At 37.1% G+C, this 24,579-nt stretch overlaps 1 protein-coding gene across 5 annotated transcripts in view; it reads right to left on the bottom strand.

Annotated features, from left to right (window-relative positions):
* pfkpa (phosphofructokinase, platelet a) overlaps positions 1 to 22,220 on the bottom strand; it is a 46,518-nt gene extending 24,298 nt beyond the window's left edge. Inside the window, exons 1-10 of one of the 5 annotated variants that reach the window (XM_083545955.1) lie at positions 21,961 to 22,220; positions 10,935 to 11,008; positions 10,108 to 10,185; positions 9,420 to 9,609; positions 8,152 to 8,317; positions 7,426 to 7,470; positions 7,222 to 7,330; positions 4,269 to 4,364; positions 2,179 to 2,271; positions 1,183 to 1,308 (exon numbers count right to left, since the gene is read on the bottom strand). In XM_083545955.1, coding sequence (XP_083402081.1) covers positions 1,183 to 1,308; positions 2,179 to 2,271; positions 4,269 to 4,364; positions 7,222 to 7,330; positions 7,426 to 7,470; positions 8,152 to 8,317; positions 9,420 to 9,609; positions 10,108 to 10,185; positions 10,935 to 11,008; positions 21,961 to 22,051 — 1,068 coding nt within the window. In that variant the 5' untranslated portion in view covers positions 22,052 to 22,220. Of the gene's footprint in view, positions 1 to 1,182; positions 1,309 to 2,178; positions 2,272 to 4,268; positions 4,365 to 4,595; positions 4,692 to 7,221; positions 7,331 to 7,425; positions 7,471 to 8,151; positions 8,318 to 9,419; positions 9,610 to 10,107; positions 10,186 to 10,934; positions 11,009 to 21,960 lie in introns of all 5 variants that reach the window. The other 4 variants (XM_083545954.1, XM_083545957.1, XM_083545956.1 and 1 more) reach the window with 4 other exon arrangements.
* Positions 22,221 to 24,579: the final 2,359 nt, after the last annotated feature.

The following is a 24,579-nucleotide window of genomic DNA, read 5'->3' as shown; positions in this document are numbered from 1 at the left end:
TGTTTTGGGAAAACCTCTGTATGACCCTGGCCATTGTACTGGAACTTGGTATATCAGGGTGTTACCGATCTTCAATAGCCCTGGCCATCTTTGTGTAGAGCAGGGGTCTCCAATCTTTTCCAGAAAGGGCCAGTGTGGGTGCAGGTTTTTATTCCAACCAAGCAAGTCCACACCAAATTCTACCTGTTCAAATCTAATGATCTTCATTTTCAATGACTATCAGGTGTGACCATTGATTGGTTGGAATGAAAACCTGCACCCACACTGGCCCTTTCTGGAAAAGATTGGAGACCCCTGGTGTAGAGCAACAATTCTCAGAGAGTCCTTGCCATAAGGTGCATGTTGAACATCCAGTTGTCAGTATAAGAAAATTGTACTCAAAGCACCAAATTATAACTGCTCTCATAACAGATGCACAAATTTGTATGGTTCTGTCAAGCAGACAAAAATATGAGCAAGATGAATTGAACTTGTGGCTTTGCACGGTTACACGACGTACAGCTGTTATCACTCAGTTATTTAGACAATAATGGCTGTATGTTGAATTATTTTCAGAGGACAGTAAATCTGTACTGCTCTACAAGCTGCACATTGACTACTCTAAAATATTTTGTCCGTTAAGAAGATACACTACAATGGTTGCTGAAATATGAGGGGTGTACTAACTTAAGTCTGTTTCTCTACTTGGTTTGTTGAATATTTCTTTCTTTTATTTTTGTTTTCTTTTTTTGCACACATCGTTAATAAACAATCATATCTAGACATACCAAAGCCTTGTTTTATCTCAGTGCTGGAATATTATATGTGTGCTTCCGAGCAAAAATGCCAAAATATTGAGGTTTTACTGCTCTTAATAAAAACTATTGGAGTCAGAACTCAACATACTGTAGATTAAGAATCTGAGAATGGAGTATTTTCCTTTGTATTAAATGTTTCAGCATTGTGCATCTTTGATTGTTTAAAAGAATAAGCAGGTGGTTGTGTAGATGTGATTCTTTTTAGTTCTTGGACAGGGCAAAATATCTCTCTTTCTCGCTCTCTCTCTCTCTCTCTCTCTCTCTCTCCCTCACACACACACACACACACACACACACACACACACACACACACACACACACACACACACACACACACACACACACACACACACTTGTTAGGCTTGGCTCGCATCTTAAAACCTACCATCTGCACACACTCCATGAGAGGCAGCCTCACAGCCTGGTTCCCACACAGTGAGACGACGCAGGCCGGCGTGTTAGCCGTGGTCTCCAGAAGAGCCAATACAGCCTCCACACCCATACGACTGGCCTAAACAACACACACACACACACACACACACACACACACACACACACACACACACACACATATATATATATATATATAAATAAAACTGACAATAGAAAACACTCAGGCTCATATAAATTATAAATTACCTCAACATTAAAATTCAGTTTGAATAAAAAAACTAAACCTTAAACATCTGCAATAAATCATATTTCAATTCTTGTAATCTTTTTATTAAAAAGAACACATATTATTATCCATTAACTCGAAGATATTTTCTTGCTAACAATTATGGCACAACATTTTCTAGAATCACAAACAAGATAAAAATATGATTGTTAAAATAATGATTAGACAATTTAACATGAGGAAAAATGAAATATTTAGCACAAGAAATATTTTTACAGCTCGTCCGCTATCTGTTACTGGAGACCTGTTAAAATGACAAAATTAGATTTTTTTATTATGATATTAATGTACAAGATGATTATTTAACTCCGAGACCTGTTTCCTTTAATTTATGCTTGAAATGTACTTGTGTCATTGGCAGGAAATATTTGGAGAAATTGCGAAACATTGTAATTGTTAAAACATAAATCATCAAAATTAGCATCATATTTTTTAGAGTATACAGTATATCGTGAAGGTATATACTATATATATCAAGAGATGTTAAAGTTGCTATTTTCAGTCAGTCAGCACACCTCAACACTAAGATATATAACACATGCCTGTAAAATCTTAACACTCCAAATCTGATAATTTGCTTAGACTAAAAGAGGCAGCATTTCCCAGTGCAAGTAGGTACAACCAGGGATCTCATTCACACACACACACACACACACACACACACACACACACACACACACACACTCTCTCTCTCTCTCTCACCAGGATTCTGTCGAAGGCTGATGGTGTTCCTCCTCTCTGGACGTGACCCAGGATAGTCACACGTGTATCGAAGCCCAGACACCGCACCACTAGCTGTGTAACAGAAAACATCAAACAGACTCAGAAGTGTTCCGCTAATGGATATCTGATATAAACAGTGAAATCTGGAAAAAATACAAAATCTCTCAAATCGAATAAAATCAGAACAGTATGCTTTAGGTTTCGAATCATTAAGAAAGTTCAATCAGCAGCAGAAAAGGGAAATTTGGGAATGGAAGCGTTTTTGGCATGCATTAGCAGACGTTAACTGAAAAGCTGCCATGCATGTGCAAGTCATTGGGGAACAAACAGCAGACGAAGCGGGTCTACTACTAACAAGCGTGTGCAGCGAGCTCAAGCTCGACTCCTGCAAGACCTGTTTAACTAGGACGGCGACCTGCTATGACCTTATCACCGTGACGTTGGTCTCGGTGCTTCTTTAGTTTTCTGCTGGTGATACAAGGCTAAAAATATCCGTTTCTTTAAAATCACTTACTGTCCTTTATATATACCTGCACATTCAGCAAGTTATCTAATCAGCCAATTAATAAACAGCAGAAAAAAAACGCATGGACCTCATTTAGATACAGGTCCAGAGCTTCGTGTTCATATTAATGATGGGCCGAACGGCTCATTTTAGTGAATTTAAATCTGATTCATCAAAATGAACAAATCTTGAATCATTTAGTTCATTTTGTTTCCTGTGTAACGCACTGTGTAGTGTCTATGGGAGTCACGTGATAAAAGAAGGCCAAAGAGTTTAATCTCTGTTTCTCGTGGTTTGAGAGTCCTACAGGTGCCTTTTGTCAAACTCCAGGTGGGCTGTTATTTGCCTTTTACAAAAAGTTTTTTTTACAATACAGGCCTGATTGGTGGAGTGCTGCTCTTACAGAGTGACCATCGGGTTCTTGGTCACCTTCCTGATATAGGTCCTTCTCCCCCGATCGCTCAGTTTGACCGGGCGGCTCCACGCTAATAAGAGTCCTGGTGATTTCAAACTTCTTTCATTTCTGAATGATGGAGGCCACTGTGCTCACTGAGACCTACAATGCTGCAGAAATGTTTCTGTCCCCTTTCTCAGATCTGTGCCTTGATACAGTCCTGTCTCGGAGGTCTACAGAAAACTCCTTAGACTTCATGGCACGGTTTGTGCTCTGACATGCACTGTTAACTGTGGGACTTCATATAGACAGGTGTGTGCCTTTCCAAATCATGTCCAACTGAATTTAACACAGGTGGACTCCAGTCAAGTTGTTGAAACATCTCAATAATCATAATTTTTTTTTTTGTCGTTTTTTTTATTTTTTTTTTATATAAATTTGCAAAGATATCAAACAAACTTCTTTCACATTGTCATTATGGGATTTTATTTGTAGAATTAGGCAAAATAATACATGTAATCTATTTTGGAATAAAGCATACTGTAGAAAACGTAATGTGGAAATAGTAAAACGCTCTGAATACTTTCCGGATGCACATGTACATATTTGCAGGGCAAGGTGCCATCCAATCAGCTTCCTTGTTGATATTGTGACAGGGTTTTTAAGACTGTCTGTCGACAAACAACTCATTTGTCTTTGGTTTGTTTTGCATGTGCCCCTGTCCTGTAAATTTGCTTACAAGATTGTGGGTGTAGGAAAATTTAGGAAACAGTGGACAAACAGTGATTTGCTGGAGAAATACATTTATCATTGTGATTACATACCAGTGTATAAAACCAATTATAAAAAAAACCTAACGAGCGATATCACGGTTTAACTTTTTAATATGCAGAAGCTGTAGTTACGTCGAGTTTTGTGAAATGATGCGACTACTATAGCTAGACTGGCGATATATCTAAACAAGTTGCACCTTCCAACGTCATCATGTAATGGACAAACAGGGATGAATAAAGAGTTTATGACTTGCCGATTAGCAGAGTTAGCCATCTACATCTACCTCACCACACAGCTTTTTAAAAAGGTCACAAAGCCACACAGTGAAGCCACACAGAGAGGTCAGAGTTCAGGTCGGTGCAGGAGTCATGCTGCAAACAAGCCTGTTGTACTTACATCTTTCACACGATCTGTGGTTATAGGCATGTTGCTACGATCAATGGCGCCCTCAGCTATTATAATGATATTCAGCCTTTTTCTTCCTGCCCGATTCTACGAGGTGACGAGAGACACGTTACAGATAAACGGACAAAAAAAGCGCCAGGGGACGTCCCAAAGCTGGAGACCGGATGGTGGAAGCAGTTTAGCAGTCATAACTCCAAACCCCCCCCCCCCCCCCACCCCCCTCCCAGAAGGACCAAATTTTAATTATTGTCACTGAAACTGCTTTCCTTCAGGTCTCCATGCAGTAGATCTCCCCTGGCTACATGTTACAGTACTCACATCCTGTAAGAAACTAGACGTTATTGCTTTCCCATGTCTGTCAATGGCTCCCTCTGCCACTATGATAATGTTCAGCCTCGAACCCCTGGATCGAGTCTGGGGTCACGAGCACATTTAGGCATAAACACCGACACAAACATCAGAGAAGGACAACGTCACATAAATTTACCCTGAAATCAGTCATCAAAACAGAATCACAGTTAAAAGTTGTACCACAACAATATATAGTCAATTTAGGGAGAAGTGTGTTTCATAATGCATCGTTTTTAATGGGGAATTCTAGAGCCCGCTAGAATTTTTATAGATTACAATAATCATATTAATATTATAGAATTATATCAAAAATACATTACTAAATATTTATTACAGCTATAGGAAAACTTGGAAATGGCTTTAAATTATCATGATGAATATACGTTCATACTTACTCCAAGGTGCTAAATGGTAAAAGCAGTCATGCAATAGTTATATAAACAATAAATAACATTATATATAGTAAAATATAAACAAAGATCTGTTACACAATTGCGGCTAAATCTATCTATCTATCTATCTATCTATCTATCTATCTATCTATCTATCTATCTATCTATCTATCTATCTATCTATCTATCTATCTATCTATCTATCTATCTATCTATCTAATACGAAATCTATTGCAGAATTCATGGTACACCACATTGTTTTTGAGTTTTTGGTATATTTATCTATTCATCCATCTATATTTTTCTCAGACTGGTTATATTAAACCAATGTTGTGATCATTAGTAAAACTGAGCAACTCTATTATCTAACTTAATTTACAGATTAACTAAGAATTTTTATGAAAGAAAAATAGATGATGACTATGAAATTCTATTCTCTACATAAGTATATAATATGAAACTGTATAATGAACATATAAGTATATAATATGAAACTGTATAATGAACATATAAGTATATAATATTAAACTGTATATTGTACATATGAGTTTATAATATGAAACTGTATAATGTACATATAAGTATATAATATAAAACTGTATAATGAACATAAGTATATAATATGAAACTGTATAATGAACATATAAGTATATAATATGAAACTGTATAATGAACATATAAGTATATAATATGAAACTGTATAATGAACATATAAGTATATAATATGAAACTGTATAATGAACATATAAGTATATAATATGAAACTGTATAATGAACATATAAGTATATAATATGAAACTGTATAATGAACATATAAGTATATAATATGAAACTGTATAATGAACATATAAGTATATAATATGAAACTGTATAATGTACATATAAGTATATAATATGAAACTGTATAATGAACATAAGTATATAATATGAAACTGTATAATGAACATAAGTATATAATATGAAACTGTATAATGAACATATAAGTATATAATATGAAACTGTATAATGAACATATAAGTATATAATATGAAACTGTATATTGTACATATGAGTTTATAATATGAAACTGTATAATGAACATATAAGTATATAATATGAAACTGTATATTGTACATATGAGTTTATAATATAAAACTGTATAATGTACATATAAGTATATAATATGAAACTGTATAATGAACATAAGTATATAATATTAAACTGTATAATGAACATATAAGTATATAATATTAAACTGTATATTGTACATATGAGTTTATAATATGAAACTGTATAATGTACATATAAGTATATAATATAAAACTGTATAATGTACATATAAGTATATAATATAAAACTGTATAATGTACATATAAGTATATAATATGAAACTGTATAATGAACATAAGTATATAATATTAAACTGTATAATGAACATATAAGTATATAATATGAAACTGTATAATGAACATATAAGTATATAATATGAAACTGTATAATGAACATATAAGTATATAATATTAAACTGTATAATGAACATATAAGTATATAATATGAAACTGTATAATGAACATATAAGTATATAATATGAAACTGTATAATGAACATATAAGTATATAATATGAAACTGTATAATGAACATATAAGTATATAATATGAAACTGTATAATGAACATATAAGTATATAATATGAAACTGTATAATGAACATATAAGTATATAATATGAAACTGTATAATGAACATATAAGTATATAATATTAAACTGTATAATGAACATATAAGTATATAATATTAAACTGTATATTGTACATATGAGTTTATAATATGAAACTGTATAATGTACATATAAGTATATAATATTAAACTGTATAATGAACATATAAGTATATAATATTAAACTGTATAATGAACATATAAGTATATAATATGAAACTGTATAATGAACATATAAGTATATAATATTAAACTGTATAATGAACATATAAGTATATAATATTAAACTGTATATTGTACATATGAGTTTATAATATTAAACTGTATAATGTACATATAAGTATATAATATTAAACTGTATAATGAACATATAAGTATATAATATTAAACTGTATATTGTACATATGAGTTTATAATATTAAACTGTATAATGTATATATGTATGTAAATTATACGAAAATATAGCTTGTGAAATCTCGAGGTGAGGAAGAGCTTGAGTTTGGTTTACCGCAGAGAGTTTCTCACACATCTTCTCCTCCCAGCCGTCTTCTGGAGGCATCTCGGGGATTAGAACCCAGTCAGCACCGCAGGCCAAAGCGCTCACCAATGCTAGGTAGCTGCAGAGAATCAGTCAAACCACATCTCAACACTTCACTTAAAAATGTAAAGTTTAGAATTTAGAAACAGGCGAGCATCAAAATGTTCTTCTTACCCACAGTGTCGACCCATCACCTCCAGAACAAACGTCCTCTGGTGGCTGGAATCACATGAAGTTATTCCAGTTAGTTCGAAACTAGTGGCAGCCAAATTGTTTAAAATAGAAATACATACATTTGTATCCTTCTCTCCCTACTATCTTTCCTTCCTCTCTTCTTTCCTCTCTCTTTCTCTCATCTTCCTCCCTTCCTTTCTCCCTCATCCTTTCTGCCTCTTTCCTTCAGTCCTCAAATACTTCCTCCCACTTTTTTCCTTCCTTCCTTCCTTCCTTCCTTACTTCCTTCCTTCCTTCCTTCCTTACTTCCTTCCTTCCGCTCCTCTATCCATCCATCTTTCCTGCTTTCCTTCAATTCTTCCGCCCCTTTACTTCTTATCTTTCCTTCCTTCTTTCCTCCCCTCCATCCATCCTTCCTCATTTTCTGTCTTTCTTTCCTTCCTTCTTCCCTCTCCTCCTTCCCTATCCTCCATCCTTCCCTCCTTCCTTTTTTCCTCACTCTAGTTCTTTGTTTAATTCAATGTTCACTGACATCGTATGAGCCATAATATGCACTTAATATTTATAACACTAACACAAATGACATTGAAAAATGTAAATAATAATAATAATAATAATAATAATAACAAAGCAAAAACAATAATAATAATAATAATAATTATTATTATTATTATTGTTGCTGTTGATGTTGTCATTTAATGTGCCCAGATATTCCTCAGCTTTAACCTCTGTGCAGTGGTCATGATGGCGTCCACCACTTCGATGATTCTGTGGAGAGCCGAGTCTGTGCCGATTGTCATGTCCGTGCCACAGAAGTCATTGTCGATGGATCCCACCATTCCCACAATGTGCAGGGCTGAATATTTCTGTACAGCCTCCTCATCGGTTAGACCTGATAGGGGAATTCCAAAAAAAAAGCTGCTCTTCCTTTCTACATTCTATATTTAACTCACAGAAAAAACTTGCAAGACATTTTTCTCATGACCTTTATTATTATACTGAAGCGGTTGTGGTTCTGAGTTTGCATAATGTAGTCACGTCTTCATACTTACACCCATTTAATCTCTGTTAAACCTCAGAGTCTGCCCTTAGCCTTTCATTACAAATATATACACTACAAACACAGTGCACGGAGCTTTGTTTGAATTTTAGAGCACACACACACACACAAACACACACACACACAAAACATCTTATACTCTTTAAGTATTTTCACTGACGCCACAGTGCTGAGAGCATAGTATGCCTCTAATCCAGTCTCCTCTCCCTTATATTAAGCCTTATCCTCCACTCTCCAAGAATAAACCCACATACAAAACACAAACACATTTTAAACACAGGAACCAAAAATAGATAAAAGATAAAAGAGAGCTATTTCTTGCAAGGTCTGGGTAAATGCGAACACATTTGACGCTGACTCATCATTGTAAGGACATTTGATATTGGCCTGTCATTGTGAGGACATCTGAGGAAATCTAACTAAATACTATGAGGACATTTAACATTGACCTTTTATTGTGAGGGCATTCGACATTGGCTTATAATTTTAAGGATATTTGACACTAATTTATCATTGTGAGGACATTTGATATTGTCCTATCATTGTAAGGACATTTGAGTAAATCTGACTCAGCATTTTGAGGACCTCTGCCATTAGCCTGTCATTGTGGGGACATCTGACAATGATGTATCATTGTAAGGACCTTTGACACTAAGTTATCATTGTGCGGGCATTTGACATTGACTTATCATTATGAAGACATTTAACACTGATCTATCGTTGTAAGGACATCTGATATTGACTTGTCATAATAAGGACATCTGACACTGACCTATTATTGGGAGGACATTTGACCCTGATTTATTATTGTACTGATATCTGGGTTTTTTTGGACCTCACAATGGGCTAAATATGTACACACACACACACACACACACACACACACACACACACACACACACACACACACACACACACACACTGCACTGCGTACCCTGTTGGACGAGCTCAGCCAGCAGGCTGCTCCACTCCTCCCTAAAGAGGTTGGCTCCTGTCAGACTGCCGTCTCCACCAATAACACACAGGTTAGTGATGCCATGCTGCACAAGGTTATGGGCTGCCTTCAGACGTCCTTCACGTGTCCTAAACTCTTTACATCGCGCACTTCCGATTACAGTGCCACCCTGTTGAATTAGAAGAAATCAGATAAAGAAGAAGAAGCCAGGTCACATGGCTAAATGGGGGCAAAGAATTGCAAAAGAACCTAAAACGCATGGTGTGTTGTGAGTTCCTTTAATCACGTTGATTCTTACTTTTAAATTTTCACTTATAACAGAAAAGACAAAAAAAAAACATTTCAGATGTGTGGGAAACATCTTTAGATACCTTTGGGTTCCTTTAATTGTTCCTCTTATAACCACCATGATTAGAGAACTATTCTAGTGCAGGGTTCTCAATAAAACCTTTGAAGTTTCACCAGAAAAAAACGACAACCAAAGAACTCTCAAGATGTCTAGAGCTGAACTTTTGTGTCTAAGAGTGTCATATTAAATATAAAAGATTAAATATGCAAAGGATTTGTTCATGTTCGTGGCGTGTGTGTGTGTGTGTGTGTGTGTGTGTGTGTGTGTGTATGTGTGTGTGTGTGTGTGTGTGTTTGTCTTATCGTAACACCCACTCACCACTTGAAGCATGCTGGAAACACTCTCCCATGTGGCCTCTTGTATGTTATCACCTCCATCCACCATACCCTGATATCCCTGTGGAACACATACACACACACACACACACACACACACACACACACACACACACGGTATAATGAATCTTTCATGTCCCATATCCTTTTATCTCTATTTTTACTATAATTTAATTAGCAGCATGATATTATCTGGCTGCAGTTTAAATCTGAATGCCATTAAGTCCTTTATTCACATCAGGCTTTTAATAAACACAACCTGGTTCGTGTGTGTGCGTGTGTGTGCGTGGGCACGTGGAGAGAGAATGGAATGAGCATTGTACATGCGTGATTGAACCATTAGGCTACTTTATAAACACACTCGAACACACACACTTCCCTGGGTCAGCACCCAAACTAAATCCATGTAGGGAAAGTATAAATGGCAGTTTAAGCAGGACACTGCCTCACACCAGGGTTTCATTATTTGTAGTAAAATATCTTCTTATAACATCATGTGACAAAAAAAAAAAGTTGTACACAATATAAAGAAAACATTTCTAACAAATGTTGAGCCTATAAAAAAATTCTAACACTCAAAGACTTTACAAGAAGCCATAAAGATTATTTTACATCTGGCTGATGAGAAAACCCATGTTCTATAAGTAAATTGTAATAAAGTGTTTATTATGAAATAACCAAAACACATAATATATTTTGAAAAATGCACAAAAAAAAAAATTACACAACCACTGCCACATGATGTGACTCGGTTGCCCTCTGACCACCTTTAATTAGCATGAAAAATTGCATGGAAGATACCTAACATACCTCATGAATGAAGTAGACTTTGGCTCCGACATAGATTCCCATTCGCACGACAGCCCTTACGGCTGCATTCATACCTGTAACACACACACACACGAATTAGTAGTGCATACTGTAGGAAAAAGATCCACATAGCATTGTCAGATGTTTCATCTAAAAATACAGAAAGCTGGTCACATGTCCATTAAATAAATATCATCACATTTACAATTATGCCATTTGGCAGACACCCTCATCCAGAGCAACTTACAGTACATTTATCTTATTCATATACAGTAAATGAGCAGCTATGGAGTTAAGGGCCTTGCTCAAGGGGCCCAGGAGTTGCAGCTTGGTGTGGCCGGGATTTGAACTTGTGACCTTCGGATTCAAAGTCCAATGCCTTAACCACGAATCTCCCACCTCTACCGCCTAGTTTTAAATAAGAACCAGAACATGTAGGTTTGATTTACAATGAATAAAAAAAAAAAAAACACACAAGCATTTACATTTAGGAATTAAATATTATATACATTTGCTTTTATAGTTTATAAAAATGTAACTAATAAAGTTAAATGAACACCAATGCAATATGTAAATCGGGAGATGGCAAAGGAAAAAAAAAGATTTTTATTTGTAGAGAAACTTTAGATAAATAGATTAAGAATATTACTTTTAATCTCACATATTGTTCACTTTAAATGTGAGCCAAAGACAATGGTGGCAAAGAAAACTCCCTGAGATATCATATTTAAGAGACCATAAAAGAAGTACAAGTCTCTTTTTGTTAATGTAGTCTAAAAGAATGAGTGCCATTGACAAAGAAGAATGTACTAAAAATCATTCTCGTGGCAAAACAGGAAGTTGTCACAAGGTTGCAATGAACGGTAACAGGACGCGCAGGAAATGCATCTCACACACAAAACTGTTACAAAACTGGGAGCCAAAGCTGGGAAAGACGCATGTTTACAAATCAATGTTATGTGTGAATGTATATCAAAATAAATGAGTTCCTTAGTTTATCTCTTAGGTACATATGGACCTGCATGGTCTAATTGGTGAAGTAGAAAACATGATATGAAGAAAAGTATCAAAACACACCATATGTGGTTCCTCCACAAACTGTTACCCCAAAATTGGAGGGTAACATCAACTCTCAAGGGTACATCTCCATTAAGATATGGGTTACATGGATAGGAGTGAAAGATCTTGTGTGGCCTGCTGCAGAGATCTGAACATAGGTCTAAGGTTGCAATGAACATTGCCAAAGAACACAGGAAACACTTCACACATTATAGTGTTGCCAAACTGGGAGCTAAAGCTGGGAGAGACATCTCTGTTTACAAAGAAAAGACAATTGTGAATAAGAGAATGTTTTGTAAGTACATTTACATTTAGCTTGAAGAGGGTTAAATTCCCTTATGTATGAATATATTTGGACAACCATAAAGAGCAATGCTGGACAAATAGTCTTATGTTAATCGCACAAATTAATGAAGCCACAAGATTAATTGAGGTCAGTGAAGTGTAATGGATAAAAAAAAAAAAAAAAAAAAAAAAATATATATAAATGGTGGCAGTGGAACAGAACGTAAATAAAAAGGATTTGGTGCTGTGCTGAATATTCAGGATTGTTCCATGTGTGTGTTTCAGCTCTCTCTCTCTTTCACTCACTGCCTTGTTTGGTAAAAGCTAAGCGTGTCCTGATTCCTCAAACACACTCGCTCGAGGTTTTGAGAGAAGCTGCTTAAATTCCAATGTGGAACTGGGACACAGTAAAAGCAGAAAAATGCCAATGCATAAAACTCAACTATTAACCGTACTAAAACACGTCTTTGTAGTTGTTTGCCAACCACTGAAACATTTGCGGATTTATGACGCTATGGTGACACTAAGCAACAAGTCGAACTGGGACCAAACAGCAGGAGCATGAGAGATAAAATGCCTCCACTCGAAGACAAATGTGAATCGTCAAGAGGACGGAGCTGCTGGGAAAATAGAAGGTGGACGTGTGAAGGTGCACATCAGTATCTGATTAAAACACATGATGCTTTTCTGCTTGATGGATATACTGAGTGTGTTAATAGTTAAACATGCAGGCCTTTTCGGACATCACATGGACCTGAAATTTCTATTGACCGTAATTTCCGGACTATAAAGCGCGCCCATATATATTTTTATTTTAATCATAAATAAGCTGCACCTGTCTATAAGTCTACATTCTATATGTCTACAATGAAACTAATGAACTTTACACAGGCTTTAACGACAGTGTCTCTTACATGGGTAAAATATGTTGTGGCTCCATTAAGAGCAGAGCGGCATTTTGGAAATAGGCTGGATAAGACAGAGGAATATGTCCTTATTATTTTCTGATGCTCATTTCTAAGTTTCTTTGACTAACCCGTAACGCTGTTGCCAAGAAAAATAAAAAAGCACGAGTTTTGGAAACCTGTCTGTGCTTATATGATTTATTTTGCTGGAGTTAGTGAGCTCTCCTTTCACCCAGACTCAACGCGTTACAACGGCTTGTATCTAAACAGCAGCCTACCAAGTAAGTCATTGTTCACTGTCTTCCTCCTTCCTTTCTCAACTATTTCTCTTTTGGCATCGTCGTGCGTTTAAAAAACGTTTTCTCCCTATGCCGTGCGGCTCAGAACACAGGTGAGGTGCGTTTTTTCGTTTCCGTTCGGAAATTTCATTGGTCTAATGTTATGGGGTTCAGTTTTTTGGCGTGAAGTTTGTGAAACCGGGAAAAACCCAGGAAAAATTCATAAATAAGCCGCTTCGTTGTTTAAGCCGCTTGCGACCAATGAAGAGCGAGTTACTGTGTTCTGAAAGAAGTAGTTCACGGTGTGCCATAAAAGGAAATGAATCCACTTTTGATCTGCAACATCCCAAAAAGCTTTGTATTTCTTCCAGTGCATTGTGTTTAGACTTCCCTATTATTATATCCAACAGAACATTTTTCCAAATGCACCCAGTCACTTGGCCCTTCATCACCCTTATGAGAAGTTCCCATGTTTCCTCTCACAATAATGCGCCAACTAAGGCGCGATGAGACCCTGCGAACATCCTTACAACCGTCGGAGAGTTTAAATCAATACATGATACCTGATCTGGTGATCTTTTGTGACAACAGAAAACCCTTACTTCTTATTTATCCATGCTGACAGCATAAATATTAGTCTATCAGCTGCCATAAAAACCTGTTGTGCAGGGATGAGCGTAGCATGTATAAACTACTTTAAAATTCAATTTCCCGCAAATAACATACATCAGCACCAGAATAGTTGCAGTCTAAAGACAGCTTTATTCTGCACGTACAATTGTCAAAAAAATCGGTTCAAACGGATATGACACAGTCGCCAATGGCACTTTTAGCTCCTCTGCGACCTAAGATGGCTGACAGGGTTATAAATCTTGACGGAGAATCCTGCGATGTGAAGGCCATTACGATGTGTGCCCCAAACTGTACAAGCGATACCAATGCATTTGATGAAAGCTGCTTTGAAACAATGTCTATTGTTAAAAGCGCTATACAAATATTGAATACTGCATTAGAGGAAATGAAGATAGAGGTCATATCAATAATTAATAAGCAATTTTATAAACAAATATTATACAAATCGTTCATCCTGGCACAGAATTCAAGATTTTCCTCGCATTGTATATTATACGAAGTGTGAGGCGATACACTTACAAAACCAGCAGGAATTATACATTTGGCTCAGTGGCTAATTGACACCAAACTACCATATTTTTCGGACTATAAGCCACCACTTTTTTCCCACGTTTTGAACCCCGCGGCTTAAACAACGAAGCGGCTTATTTTTGATTTTTTCCTGGGTTTTTCCCGGTTTCACAAACTTCAAGCCAAAAAACTGAACCCCATAACATTAGACCAATGAAATTTCTGAAAGGAAATAAAAAAATGCACCTCACCTGTGTTCTGAGCTGCACGGCATCGGGAGAAAAAAACGTTTTTTTTTTTTAACGCACGACGATGCCAAAAGACAGGTTCCCAAAACTCGTGCTTTTTTATGTTTCTTGGCAACAGCGTTACGGGTTAGTCAAAGAAACTAAGAAATGAGCATCAGAAAATAATAAGGACATATTCCTCGTCTTGCACACATGCAGTAATAGCAGAAAAATGCGTAGGCAGGCTATTCCCAAAATGCCGCTCTGCTCTTAAAGGAGCCACAACATATTTCACCCGTTACACCGTGTAACAGACACTGTCTTTCGTTAAAGCCTGTGTAAAGTTTATTAGTTTCAGTGTAGACTTATAGACAGGTGCGGCTTATTTATGTTCAAAATAAAAATCTTTGTCAAATTCAGTGGGTGAGGCTTATATATGGGTGCGCTTTATAGTCCGGAAATTACGGTAATTAAAATACTCATGCAGTGTAAATATGAAGTACATTCTGCTATCAGTGTTGAGTAATCTATTGAGTATTAAGATTATTACCTCCAACAATCACATCATCAAACTGCATGATGGTTTTGGTAATAAATAGAAAAAACTCTTATTTTATGGATTTGTTATACATGAGATCCATGTGATTAATCTGGTGGGTTCAACTCAAAAACCAAGAAGATGGATTTGGACTATAATTAACATAAAACAGTTTGCAACGAAGGCTTAGGACTGCGACGGTAATGAACGGCTTTGTGCTATGATTTAACAGTCGATAAACTCAACAATGCTGGAATAAGTGAATAAGTGTCAACCAGGTGAATTCAATTCAATTCAAGTTTATTAAACTTTTCACAATGGACATGGTCTCAAGAAGCTTTACAGAATGTAAGAATGACTGAACAAAATAAACGTATGTTTAAATGTGTGTGTTTTGATACCCAAGTCTGGGGTGACTGTGGCAAAGAAAAAAACTCCCTTAAATGGTATAAGAAACCTTAAGAGGAACCGGGCTCAAAGGGGGAACCAATCATCATGAAACCAAGAGTGTGATTATAAATCATTAAAAACTTTACAAACACCAGAGAGTGAGAAATATCATGAGCACTGGAGTATGTGATTATGAGTAATTACCTTCCTATAGTCTTATACAGTCAGTTGGACCTTCTGAGCAACTCATAAATGAGGTCAACATCTGAGAGGATTATACATTCAACAACACCCCCTGCATACCAGAGCCTTTAAATGTTCAATGTTGGAGAAAACTCTGTATTTTGAGATAGACTTTTCCTGCCTGCTGTTATCTGCTATTGTAGGCCTCAAGGTTCTGCATATGAGCATTCTGAGATGCTCTTCAGGTCACCACGGTTGTAAAGATTGCTCATTTGTTTTACCCTAGCATTCCTGTCAGCTCCAACCATAATCCACCCTTAAAGTAATACTTTAAGCCTTTGGATTGATTTGGAGTGATTATCAGAAGGCGGAAAAAGTCCCAGACCAGCTGGGTAACTAAAGCATTGAATCTGACATATTTCTCTCTAATACATAATACATGGCTTTTAATCCATAAAATCTAGTCTTGTGCCAGTGGCCACTGCGGTGAGGAAATACATCGTCCAATACCAGATTGCTCATCACCTCTTTAAAAAATGCTCGCTTATTAATACTCTGTTTCATAGAACTCGCACAACACATTTTTGTACCGTTTTATTGTTTTAATTCCAAGCTGGATGTTTGTGAATGATCTACCAGCCATGAAGTACATTTACGTAAGTAATAAGACCTACATTGTCACAGAGTCGGTCCAAACGGGGGATGGAAAATATGTAGGCATTATTCCAACCCTAACCGAATTGTTCAAACTGATACGGCATTGAAGTCACCAACCTAAAGAGGTCATCTATATATAGATCAATGACTCTCTAGTAATTTTGCAGACGATTTGCCATGACCTCTTAAGATACAAATTATCAATGTGTCACATTTAACACCACTCGAGCTGTTTTCACATGCAATGTGTTGGGAAGAGGCGACTTTGCAGAATGCAGTCTTCACGCAATTTCTTTTTTTTTTTTTTTTTATCTTCTGACCAATCAGGTCTAGGGTTGCAAAGGAGCGGAGAAAACGTATGGTCAATTTCTGGAAACTTTCTATGGGAACTTTATTTGGAGATTTTTTTTTCCCAAAAATTTTTCAAGTTGGAAAGGTACTTGGAATTTTACAAAGAATTTATGGGAATTTCTGGAAATTAATATGGGGACATGTATATTAACTGTATCACAGAGGTCTTTAAAGTTTTTTAAGTCAAGGACCCATTAGGCAATAGAGACAAGTGCTCTATTGTATGCTATTTAGACAATAATAGCTGTATAGTTATTTTTAGAGGACAGAAAATCTGTACTGATATACAAGCTGCACACTGACTACTCTAAAATATATCCAAGTTTCATTTCTATAGTATTGTCTCTTGAAAAGGAATAATAAAATGGTTTCTGAAATGTGAGCGATGTACTCTTGTACTTTTGCGAGATACTCTGTTGTTTTACATGCATCATCGTCTGTATAATTTCGTTTATTTTCCAGTCTTTCAAAAAGATTTAGGCATCATAACAAGCAGATGTTTTTTTTATTTTAATGGATTTGCAGTTCCATAAATTTTTTTCTTTAGCTATCAGGTGGACAATTATACATTTACATGAACTTCAGCTTTAATTTTAATAGAACTTGAATGTAATAAATTTTTTATTAAATATTTTGAATGACTTTGATGTGTTTTTACCCATGTTTATTTCTTTTTTTAACAAAACATTTTTGTTATTTAACATTAATTAGCAGACCCCCTGCAGTACCAAACCCCCGGTTAAAAACCCATGCTGTATCATATACAAACATAAGTATAAACATTGTGTTTGGTCATAAGCTGACATGCATGCAAACTAATACAGATTTTTTTTTTAAATGACATTTATTTTACTTTGATTTAATTAAACTTTAATTAAAAATAAAACACAAGTAACAAAAAAGCTTACAACACAAGTTTTAAACATAAATGAATGTAAGATTTATGTCATATACATGAATACTCATAAAAATGTTATGCCTGTTTCATGTGCAGGATTCAAGAAATGATGTGTGATATGTTATGGAGGAATTCACATTACATGTAGGGGGTGTGACCTCAATCATGCTGCAGTAAGTGTTTCTGTGTGCATGTGATTGATTGAATGTGCAGGTAGAAATTCAACTGAAAATGCATTCAATCTGGTTGTTTTAACCAAAATTATACTGCCTTTTTTTTCAACTACATTAAACTTCTCTGTTAAAGGCTAACCTGCAGTTTAGTAAAATAAAAATTACAAATTCCTGATTAATTCCCATATGATCACGATTCCCATTAAAAGTTTCCAATCTACATACATCTATGTACAACTACATTGCAAATAGTGACCTTCTGAAGGACAGTGCGCCAAGATTTTAGTCACAGCCCTTGAATGTCCTTCACAGAGCCCTGACCTCAGATCCATTAAACACCTCTGGGATGACCTGGAACGCCAACTACACCTCAGGGATTCTCAACTGGCATCGGTTCGTGACCTTACTAATGATTTAAACCCTTCGCAAGAAGTGCAGGAATGATTATAACAACAAAGGGGGAAACTAAATATAGAAAGCGATATTTAAAAAGCACATATAGGTGTCAGATCGGTCAGACGTTTAAAAACGGTTGGCCATAGAGTGTCTACCTTCGGGGTAGTTACAGCAACACAGCGCTTCGTGTCAGGACACGTCACACGACCTTGTCATTGATGGCTTTCCAATAGTAGCATGCAGCCAAGTGTGTAATTTCGTACATGGTGTAGATTTCTGTCTCTGCAATGCAAGCGTGTTGATTAGTGGATCACGTGCCTAGTCCTGTACTGCATATAACAGGGCTTTAAAGTCGGTTTGCCATCAGTGCTTCATTTTCATGTAGTTTCACCAAGAAAAGATGATGTTTTTTGTAGTATTTTTTAACACTATATATATATATATATATATATATACACAGTGGAACCCGGTTATCTCGCCCTCGGTTAACTCGACAACCCTATTAAGTCGAAGTTTTTTGCTTTTTCTAAGCATTTTTTATCGGTTATGTCGACTTTTTTATGTCGCCGAACCCTGATATCCCGAGCACAAGGGGGGAAAATTGCCATTTAACGTTGGTTATCTCGATCGGCGCTGTGCAGCCGCAGAAGAACTCGCGAAAGTGGCGGAAAAATCAAGCCTTACAGCTGCTACAGGTGTTGTATTGAATACTGGTGAATCTCTGCTGTTAGTTACTGCACATATGCCTTTTGTTGTTGAATGTTATGCGATGAACGGGAGGCGAAAGCCGCGCTTGGTAGTAGCGGCGCTTGGTAGGAGCGCAGCGCGGAACGTGGGATAAGCAGCAAAAGCATAGAATTAACAACGGCAGGATCGGGGGGGAATCCGCTTGGTTCAAGAAACAGAGCTACAGTCATTTTTGAGAGGACTTTGGTAAAAAGGCCAGCAGTACTGACTTTGAAGGCCCTGGGCAGATTAGATTGACAGGGCAGCACATAGAGGCTGAAATCTGATTGGACAAAAAAATCTAACATCCACATACACGTACTGGAAGCAGTGCAGCCGAGAGAAACTCTACGAAATTAAGAGAATAAACGGTTGGGAACAAATTAATACAATTTCATTGAACAAATATTAAAAGTTAGGTTGTAAATGTAGGTCAGTGCTTCTGATAGTGTTTCGGCCAACAGAGAAGACTTTGCTGACTGACCGCCCACCTCTGATGTATGTTCTGGAGCCATGTAGTGTTCATTGGAACATTTAGCAGGAAGCCAGGTTCTCTGATTTATGTGGAGGTTTTTTTTTTTTTTTTACTTCTTGCCAAATCTTGCAGTTTGTCAGGTTTGATGCCTGAAGGATGAGCAAGGACCAAATCAATCTGTCAAACGTGTTATCACTTGTACAGACTCAGACAATCTCACAAAGCAAGGGTTAGCATTGCAGAAATATTGCAGCGTGTCCCAGAATGAATGAAATATCTAACAGAAATGTCTGAAGCAGACCTTCACAAAGACGCGTATCATATGTGCAACATATATTAAAACAAAATATTCACCACACACTATAAAACACACTAATAAACTTTTTCTCTGGAAACTTTTCACCCTCATTGTGACTGTTGCCATAATCTGTGTCTCAAATTTAAAACTCTGACCTTCCATTCAAAAGTGTTCGGAAAATTCGGAGGACTGGTGAGCTGACGTGAGCTGACATGTGATTTATTACACAACGCTAATTCGTTTAGGGCTAAATTGACATGATCCATTTTTATTGCTAAGCCAAGATTTAATACACAGCGCTGATTGGTTTAGATGGATAGATGGTAGATGGATAGGATCCGTTTTTATAGTTTAGCGGGTCAGGGCATTGAAACAGCCTGAAAATATCAAGTGCATGTCTAGACAAGGTGAAAGTGCAAGGGAGCAAATTGTTTTCAGAAATAGATCTCTCATGAGGAGCATCTCATATGAATATTCATGGTTGAATATGAATGAATAATAAAAAGAAGAAGAGGCGTAAGAGGAGGAAAAAGAGGAGGAAGAAGTATAAGAGGAAGATAATGAAGGTATGAAGGAAGAGAAGGAATATGATGAATTTGAAGAAGTGCTGTTGAAGAAGAGGAGGAGGAAGAGAAAGTACAAGAAGGAGATGATGAAGGAGAGACGAAGAGAAAGAAGAGGACAAAGACAAAGAGGAAAAGAGGAATTTGAAAAAGAACAAAAAGAAGAAAAAAAGATGAAAAACAGGTGAAAAAAAGAAGAAGAAGATGGTTAGGAAAGATGAAGTCATATAGTGACAAATGAATGCTGTGGGATGTGCAAGCGGAAATGGGAGTGTGTGTGTGTGTGTGTGTGTGTGTGTGTGTGTGTGTGTGTGTGTGTGTGTGAATAAGTTTTCCACCGCAGGGTGACGTGCCTACACTCTCGTGCGCCAGAAAGAGAAACTGCACACATGACTGTGCGGTTTCCTCGGCTACTTGGGTTGCCAGATTTGGAGCATTCACGTACACCTTGTCCCCTTACACAGGGCAATTAACGCGGTCTTAATAATGGCGTGATATGCGGTCTGATCGTGTGTGTGTGTGCGTGTCTAAGTTAAAGCCTATTACCTTTATATCCTCACGCGTACACCGCGGACGCTTATCCCCAAACATGGCAACCTCTACCGCGGGCAGGTAATTACGGTTCATCACGTACGCTACTCGATGACGTCATTTCGACCCCATTTACAGCATAAAACTCCAATCAAAAAATATTTAGACATCGTGACATCATAATGGTTGAAGATGGGGAAGAGTTTGATTTACGGTGTAGAATTAAACACGACCACTTCCTGGTTTTGAAAGCGTCGAAAAAAACCGGAAGAAGCTACAGGGGGAAAATATCAATTATTGGGTGAGGGGGTTGCTATGTGAGGGGTGAGGGGGTTGCTATGGCGACCCTACCGCGCGTCGCGCACCGGTTGCGCATGCTAAACACTTTTGAGGTGCGCTGCGTCTGCGTTTGTGCAACGCATCCTGCGTGCGTGATGCAGACGGGCTCCCGCAATGCAGTACCGGGGCATCTCATGATCGTCCTTCAGTGGTATTAAAACCCTCTGAAACAGAGAATATACCCAAGGGTGTATGAATATACGGGGTATTTTGCTTCAGATGGGAAGACTTGACATTCAGGGGAAAAAACCGAGTGCATGTACATGCATCACAGCCGCACTAAGTTCAGGTTCCATTCCATCCAAACCATAATAAGCCATATTATATAAATAAATTATATAATATAAATAAATTCCTGTAATATTCAGTTTTAAAACAGGTTTACACTGATATTTTAGTACTGTTTAAACCCGGTCTAGGATGCCATCATGTAACCCCCGGTGTTTTACTTGTCCTTCCCAATGTCACGGAGAACACAAACCCCGGTCGAATGCCAAAAACCTCCGTAGTGCACCACATAGGCTGCAAGAAGTACTAAGTTGGCGCCCTATAAAGTGCGCATGCATAGTGACTAGGCAGGTTTTTTGAGACACAACCCCGAAACGCGGTACCTTGAGCATCCCCTCCGCTTGTCAGCACCGCGATAGCTTTACCAGCTCCAGAGAGATTCTCGAAAAACTTCTTGGTGTCAGGCTTCGACATTTTCCGCGCCTTCAGAAACAGAAATGTGCTTAAGAAAATTAAATAAAACGAGTTAAATAAGGTGCCGGCTCAGGGACACTGTCCGCCCCCTTTTCCTGTCTCTCTGTAAGCCGCTCAGGCACGTCCGCTATCAGAGCGAAGACTCATTAGCATAAAACATGACAGATGGAAAACTCGGCAAATGGGGTGCCGCGTTACATATGACGTTTTCTTTTAGTTAACCAATCAGATTTCTTTGAGGGTAGGATGCTTCCGCGTAGGAAAAGCGTGGTGTGGGCGTGACAAAGAAGTACGCCTTGAAGTAATGGTGTGTGATGGAGGATGGTGTTGCATCTTTCTTCAGTCTTTTCTCTTCTTCTTTTCAGCATCATTATTGACATTTTTTTCATCTACAGTCAGAAAAGCTAACAGATTTAAAAAAAAATGCAGATTAAAGATTTAAAAACATCATTAACATTCATAAACTTTGTTGACATTGACATACTTAAATGACATTCATGAAAAGAAAAAGCCCCACAGTTGCATACTAGGCATTTAATTCACTTTGAATTAAAAACTCAAGGGATAGTATGTCTAATGAAATATTAAAGGAAGGTTATAAATTATGCCCTTTCCAAATAATCACCCTACTGAACTGATTGTTACACTGCTAAGACACATTTTCTGCTGATGCCTTACTGATACTAATATTATTTTATTCAGTTATTATTTAATACCACATTGATACACTACACATGAACACCTGTATTAGTGGGAATGGTGAAATTGTTTCCTGGATGGCACCAAATGTCTATTTATTATAGATTTATCATTGTTGATATGTACTTTTCAGTGATACAGAGCTGTTCGTGCAAATTGCAATCCTAAGCCATAGTAGCTTACTGTTTATATCAATTACTGTCCAAATACATCCTCATAGTTGAAGGTTGGATAGCGACCATCACTGGACAGCCATTTTTTTAGGTTTTTTCAAGATGCTCAACAGGGTTCAAGTCAGGGCTCTGGCTGGGCCACTCTAGGACATTCGCAGAATTGTTCCTAAGCCACTACTGTGGTGTCTTGGCTGTGTGCTTAGCGTTGTGGTCATGTAGAAAGGTAAACCTTTGGGCCAGACTGAGGTCCTGAGCGCTATGTAACAGGTTTGTATTGAGGATATCGCTGTACTTTGCTCCATTCAGCTTTCTCTCAACCCTGACCAGTTGCCTAGTCCCTGCTGCAGAAAAACACCCCCACAGCATGATGCTTCCACCATCATGCTTCACTGAGGAGATAGCTTTAGGCAGGTGATGGGCAGTGCCTGATTTCCTCCAAACATAATGTTTAAGACTAAGGTCAAACAGTTTATTCTTGGTCTCATCAGTCCAGTCCATCTTGTTCCACACAGACTGAGAGTCCTTCAGTTGCCTTTTTGGCAAACTCCAACAGACTTCAATATGTTTTGCACTGAGGAGAGGATTCAGTCTAGCCACTCTGCCATAAAGCCCAGATCAGTGGAGGGCTACAGTGATGGTTGTCCTTCTGGAACTTTGCCCCACCTCCACACATTCTCTCCAAAGCTTAGTCAGAGTGACTATCGGGTTCTTGGTCACCTCTCTTACTAAGGGTCATCTCCTGCAAGTCAGTTTGCTCTTGGAAGAGTTATGGTTGTGCCACACTTCTTTTATTTGAGAATTATGAAGGCCAATATACTCTTGGAAATTTTAAGTGCAGCAGCAATTGTTTGTAGCTTACCAAGATTTGTACCCTTCAACAATTCTGTCTCTGAGCTCTGCCAGCAGGGCTTTTACTTCATGGCTTGGTTTTTGTTCTGATATACATTGTCAGCTTGTCAGAGAAAGCACTTGGTCGGCAATGTATTTAAGTTTCTTGATATGTGATATTGCGGTTTTTACATTTATTTAGTGTTTTTTTTTTTTTTATTAAAAGGTAACATGAGAGTGTCAATTAATTACGCAAAAAACAACAATTCTGGCCAGCCAATTGACTCACTAAAAGAGTCATGATGTTCAACAGAGCTTAACTCACTCAATTATTTTTCAGAGTCAAAAAATCACCTGTGTTGGACTTAAAAAAGCCTAATGTGGGGTAAAATTTGCATTTAAAGAATACTATTTTTGTTTAAAGTTTGTGTCAAACAGTTCAAACAAATGCAGTGCCACATGTTGGCAAACAGCCAAGGATCACCCTCCTGGTGTCATCCATCAGCTAATCAGCTTTGTGCTATTTTTCTACAATCTTTTTCTGTGTGGTAAGTCATGTGACATTTTTAGCTCTAGCAATGGGCTCAAATTACATTCTTATGAATGAAATTTCGTCAAAGAAACTAATAGAACCTCTAACCTGTTATCAGTACTTAAATGTGCATATAATTAATCTTTAACTAGTGGTCAGCACTAAAAACAGAAAAAAGTAAAAAAAAAAAAAAAAAAAAGCGCTTTACTTTTTCCACATTTTGTTGTGTTACAGCCTTATTCCAAAATGGATTAAATTCATTAATTCCCCCAAATTCTACAAACAATACCATAATG

The sequence above is a fragment of the Silurus aristotelis genome, assembly GCF_946808225.1.
Source record: "Silurus aristotelis genome assembly, chromosome: 1".
Lineage (NCBI taxonomy): Eukaryota > Metazoa > Chordata > Actinopteri > Siluriformes > Siluridae > Silurus > Silurus aristotelis.
The sequence above is the reverse complement of the archived record's forward strand: the minus strand, read 5'-3'. Positions and strand labels throughout refer to the sequence as shown.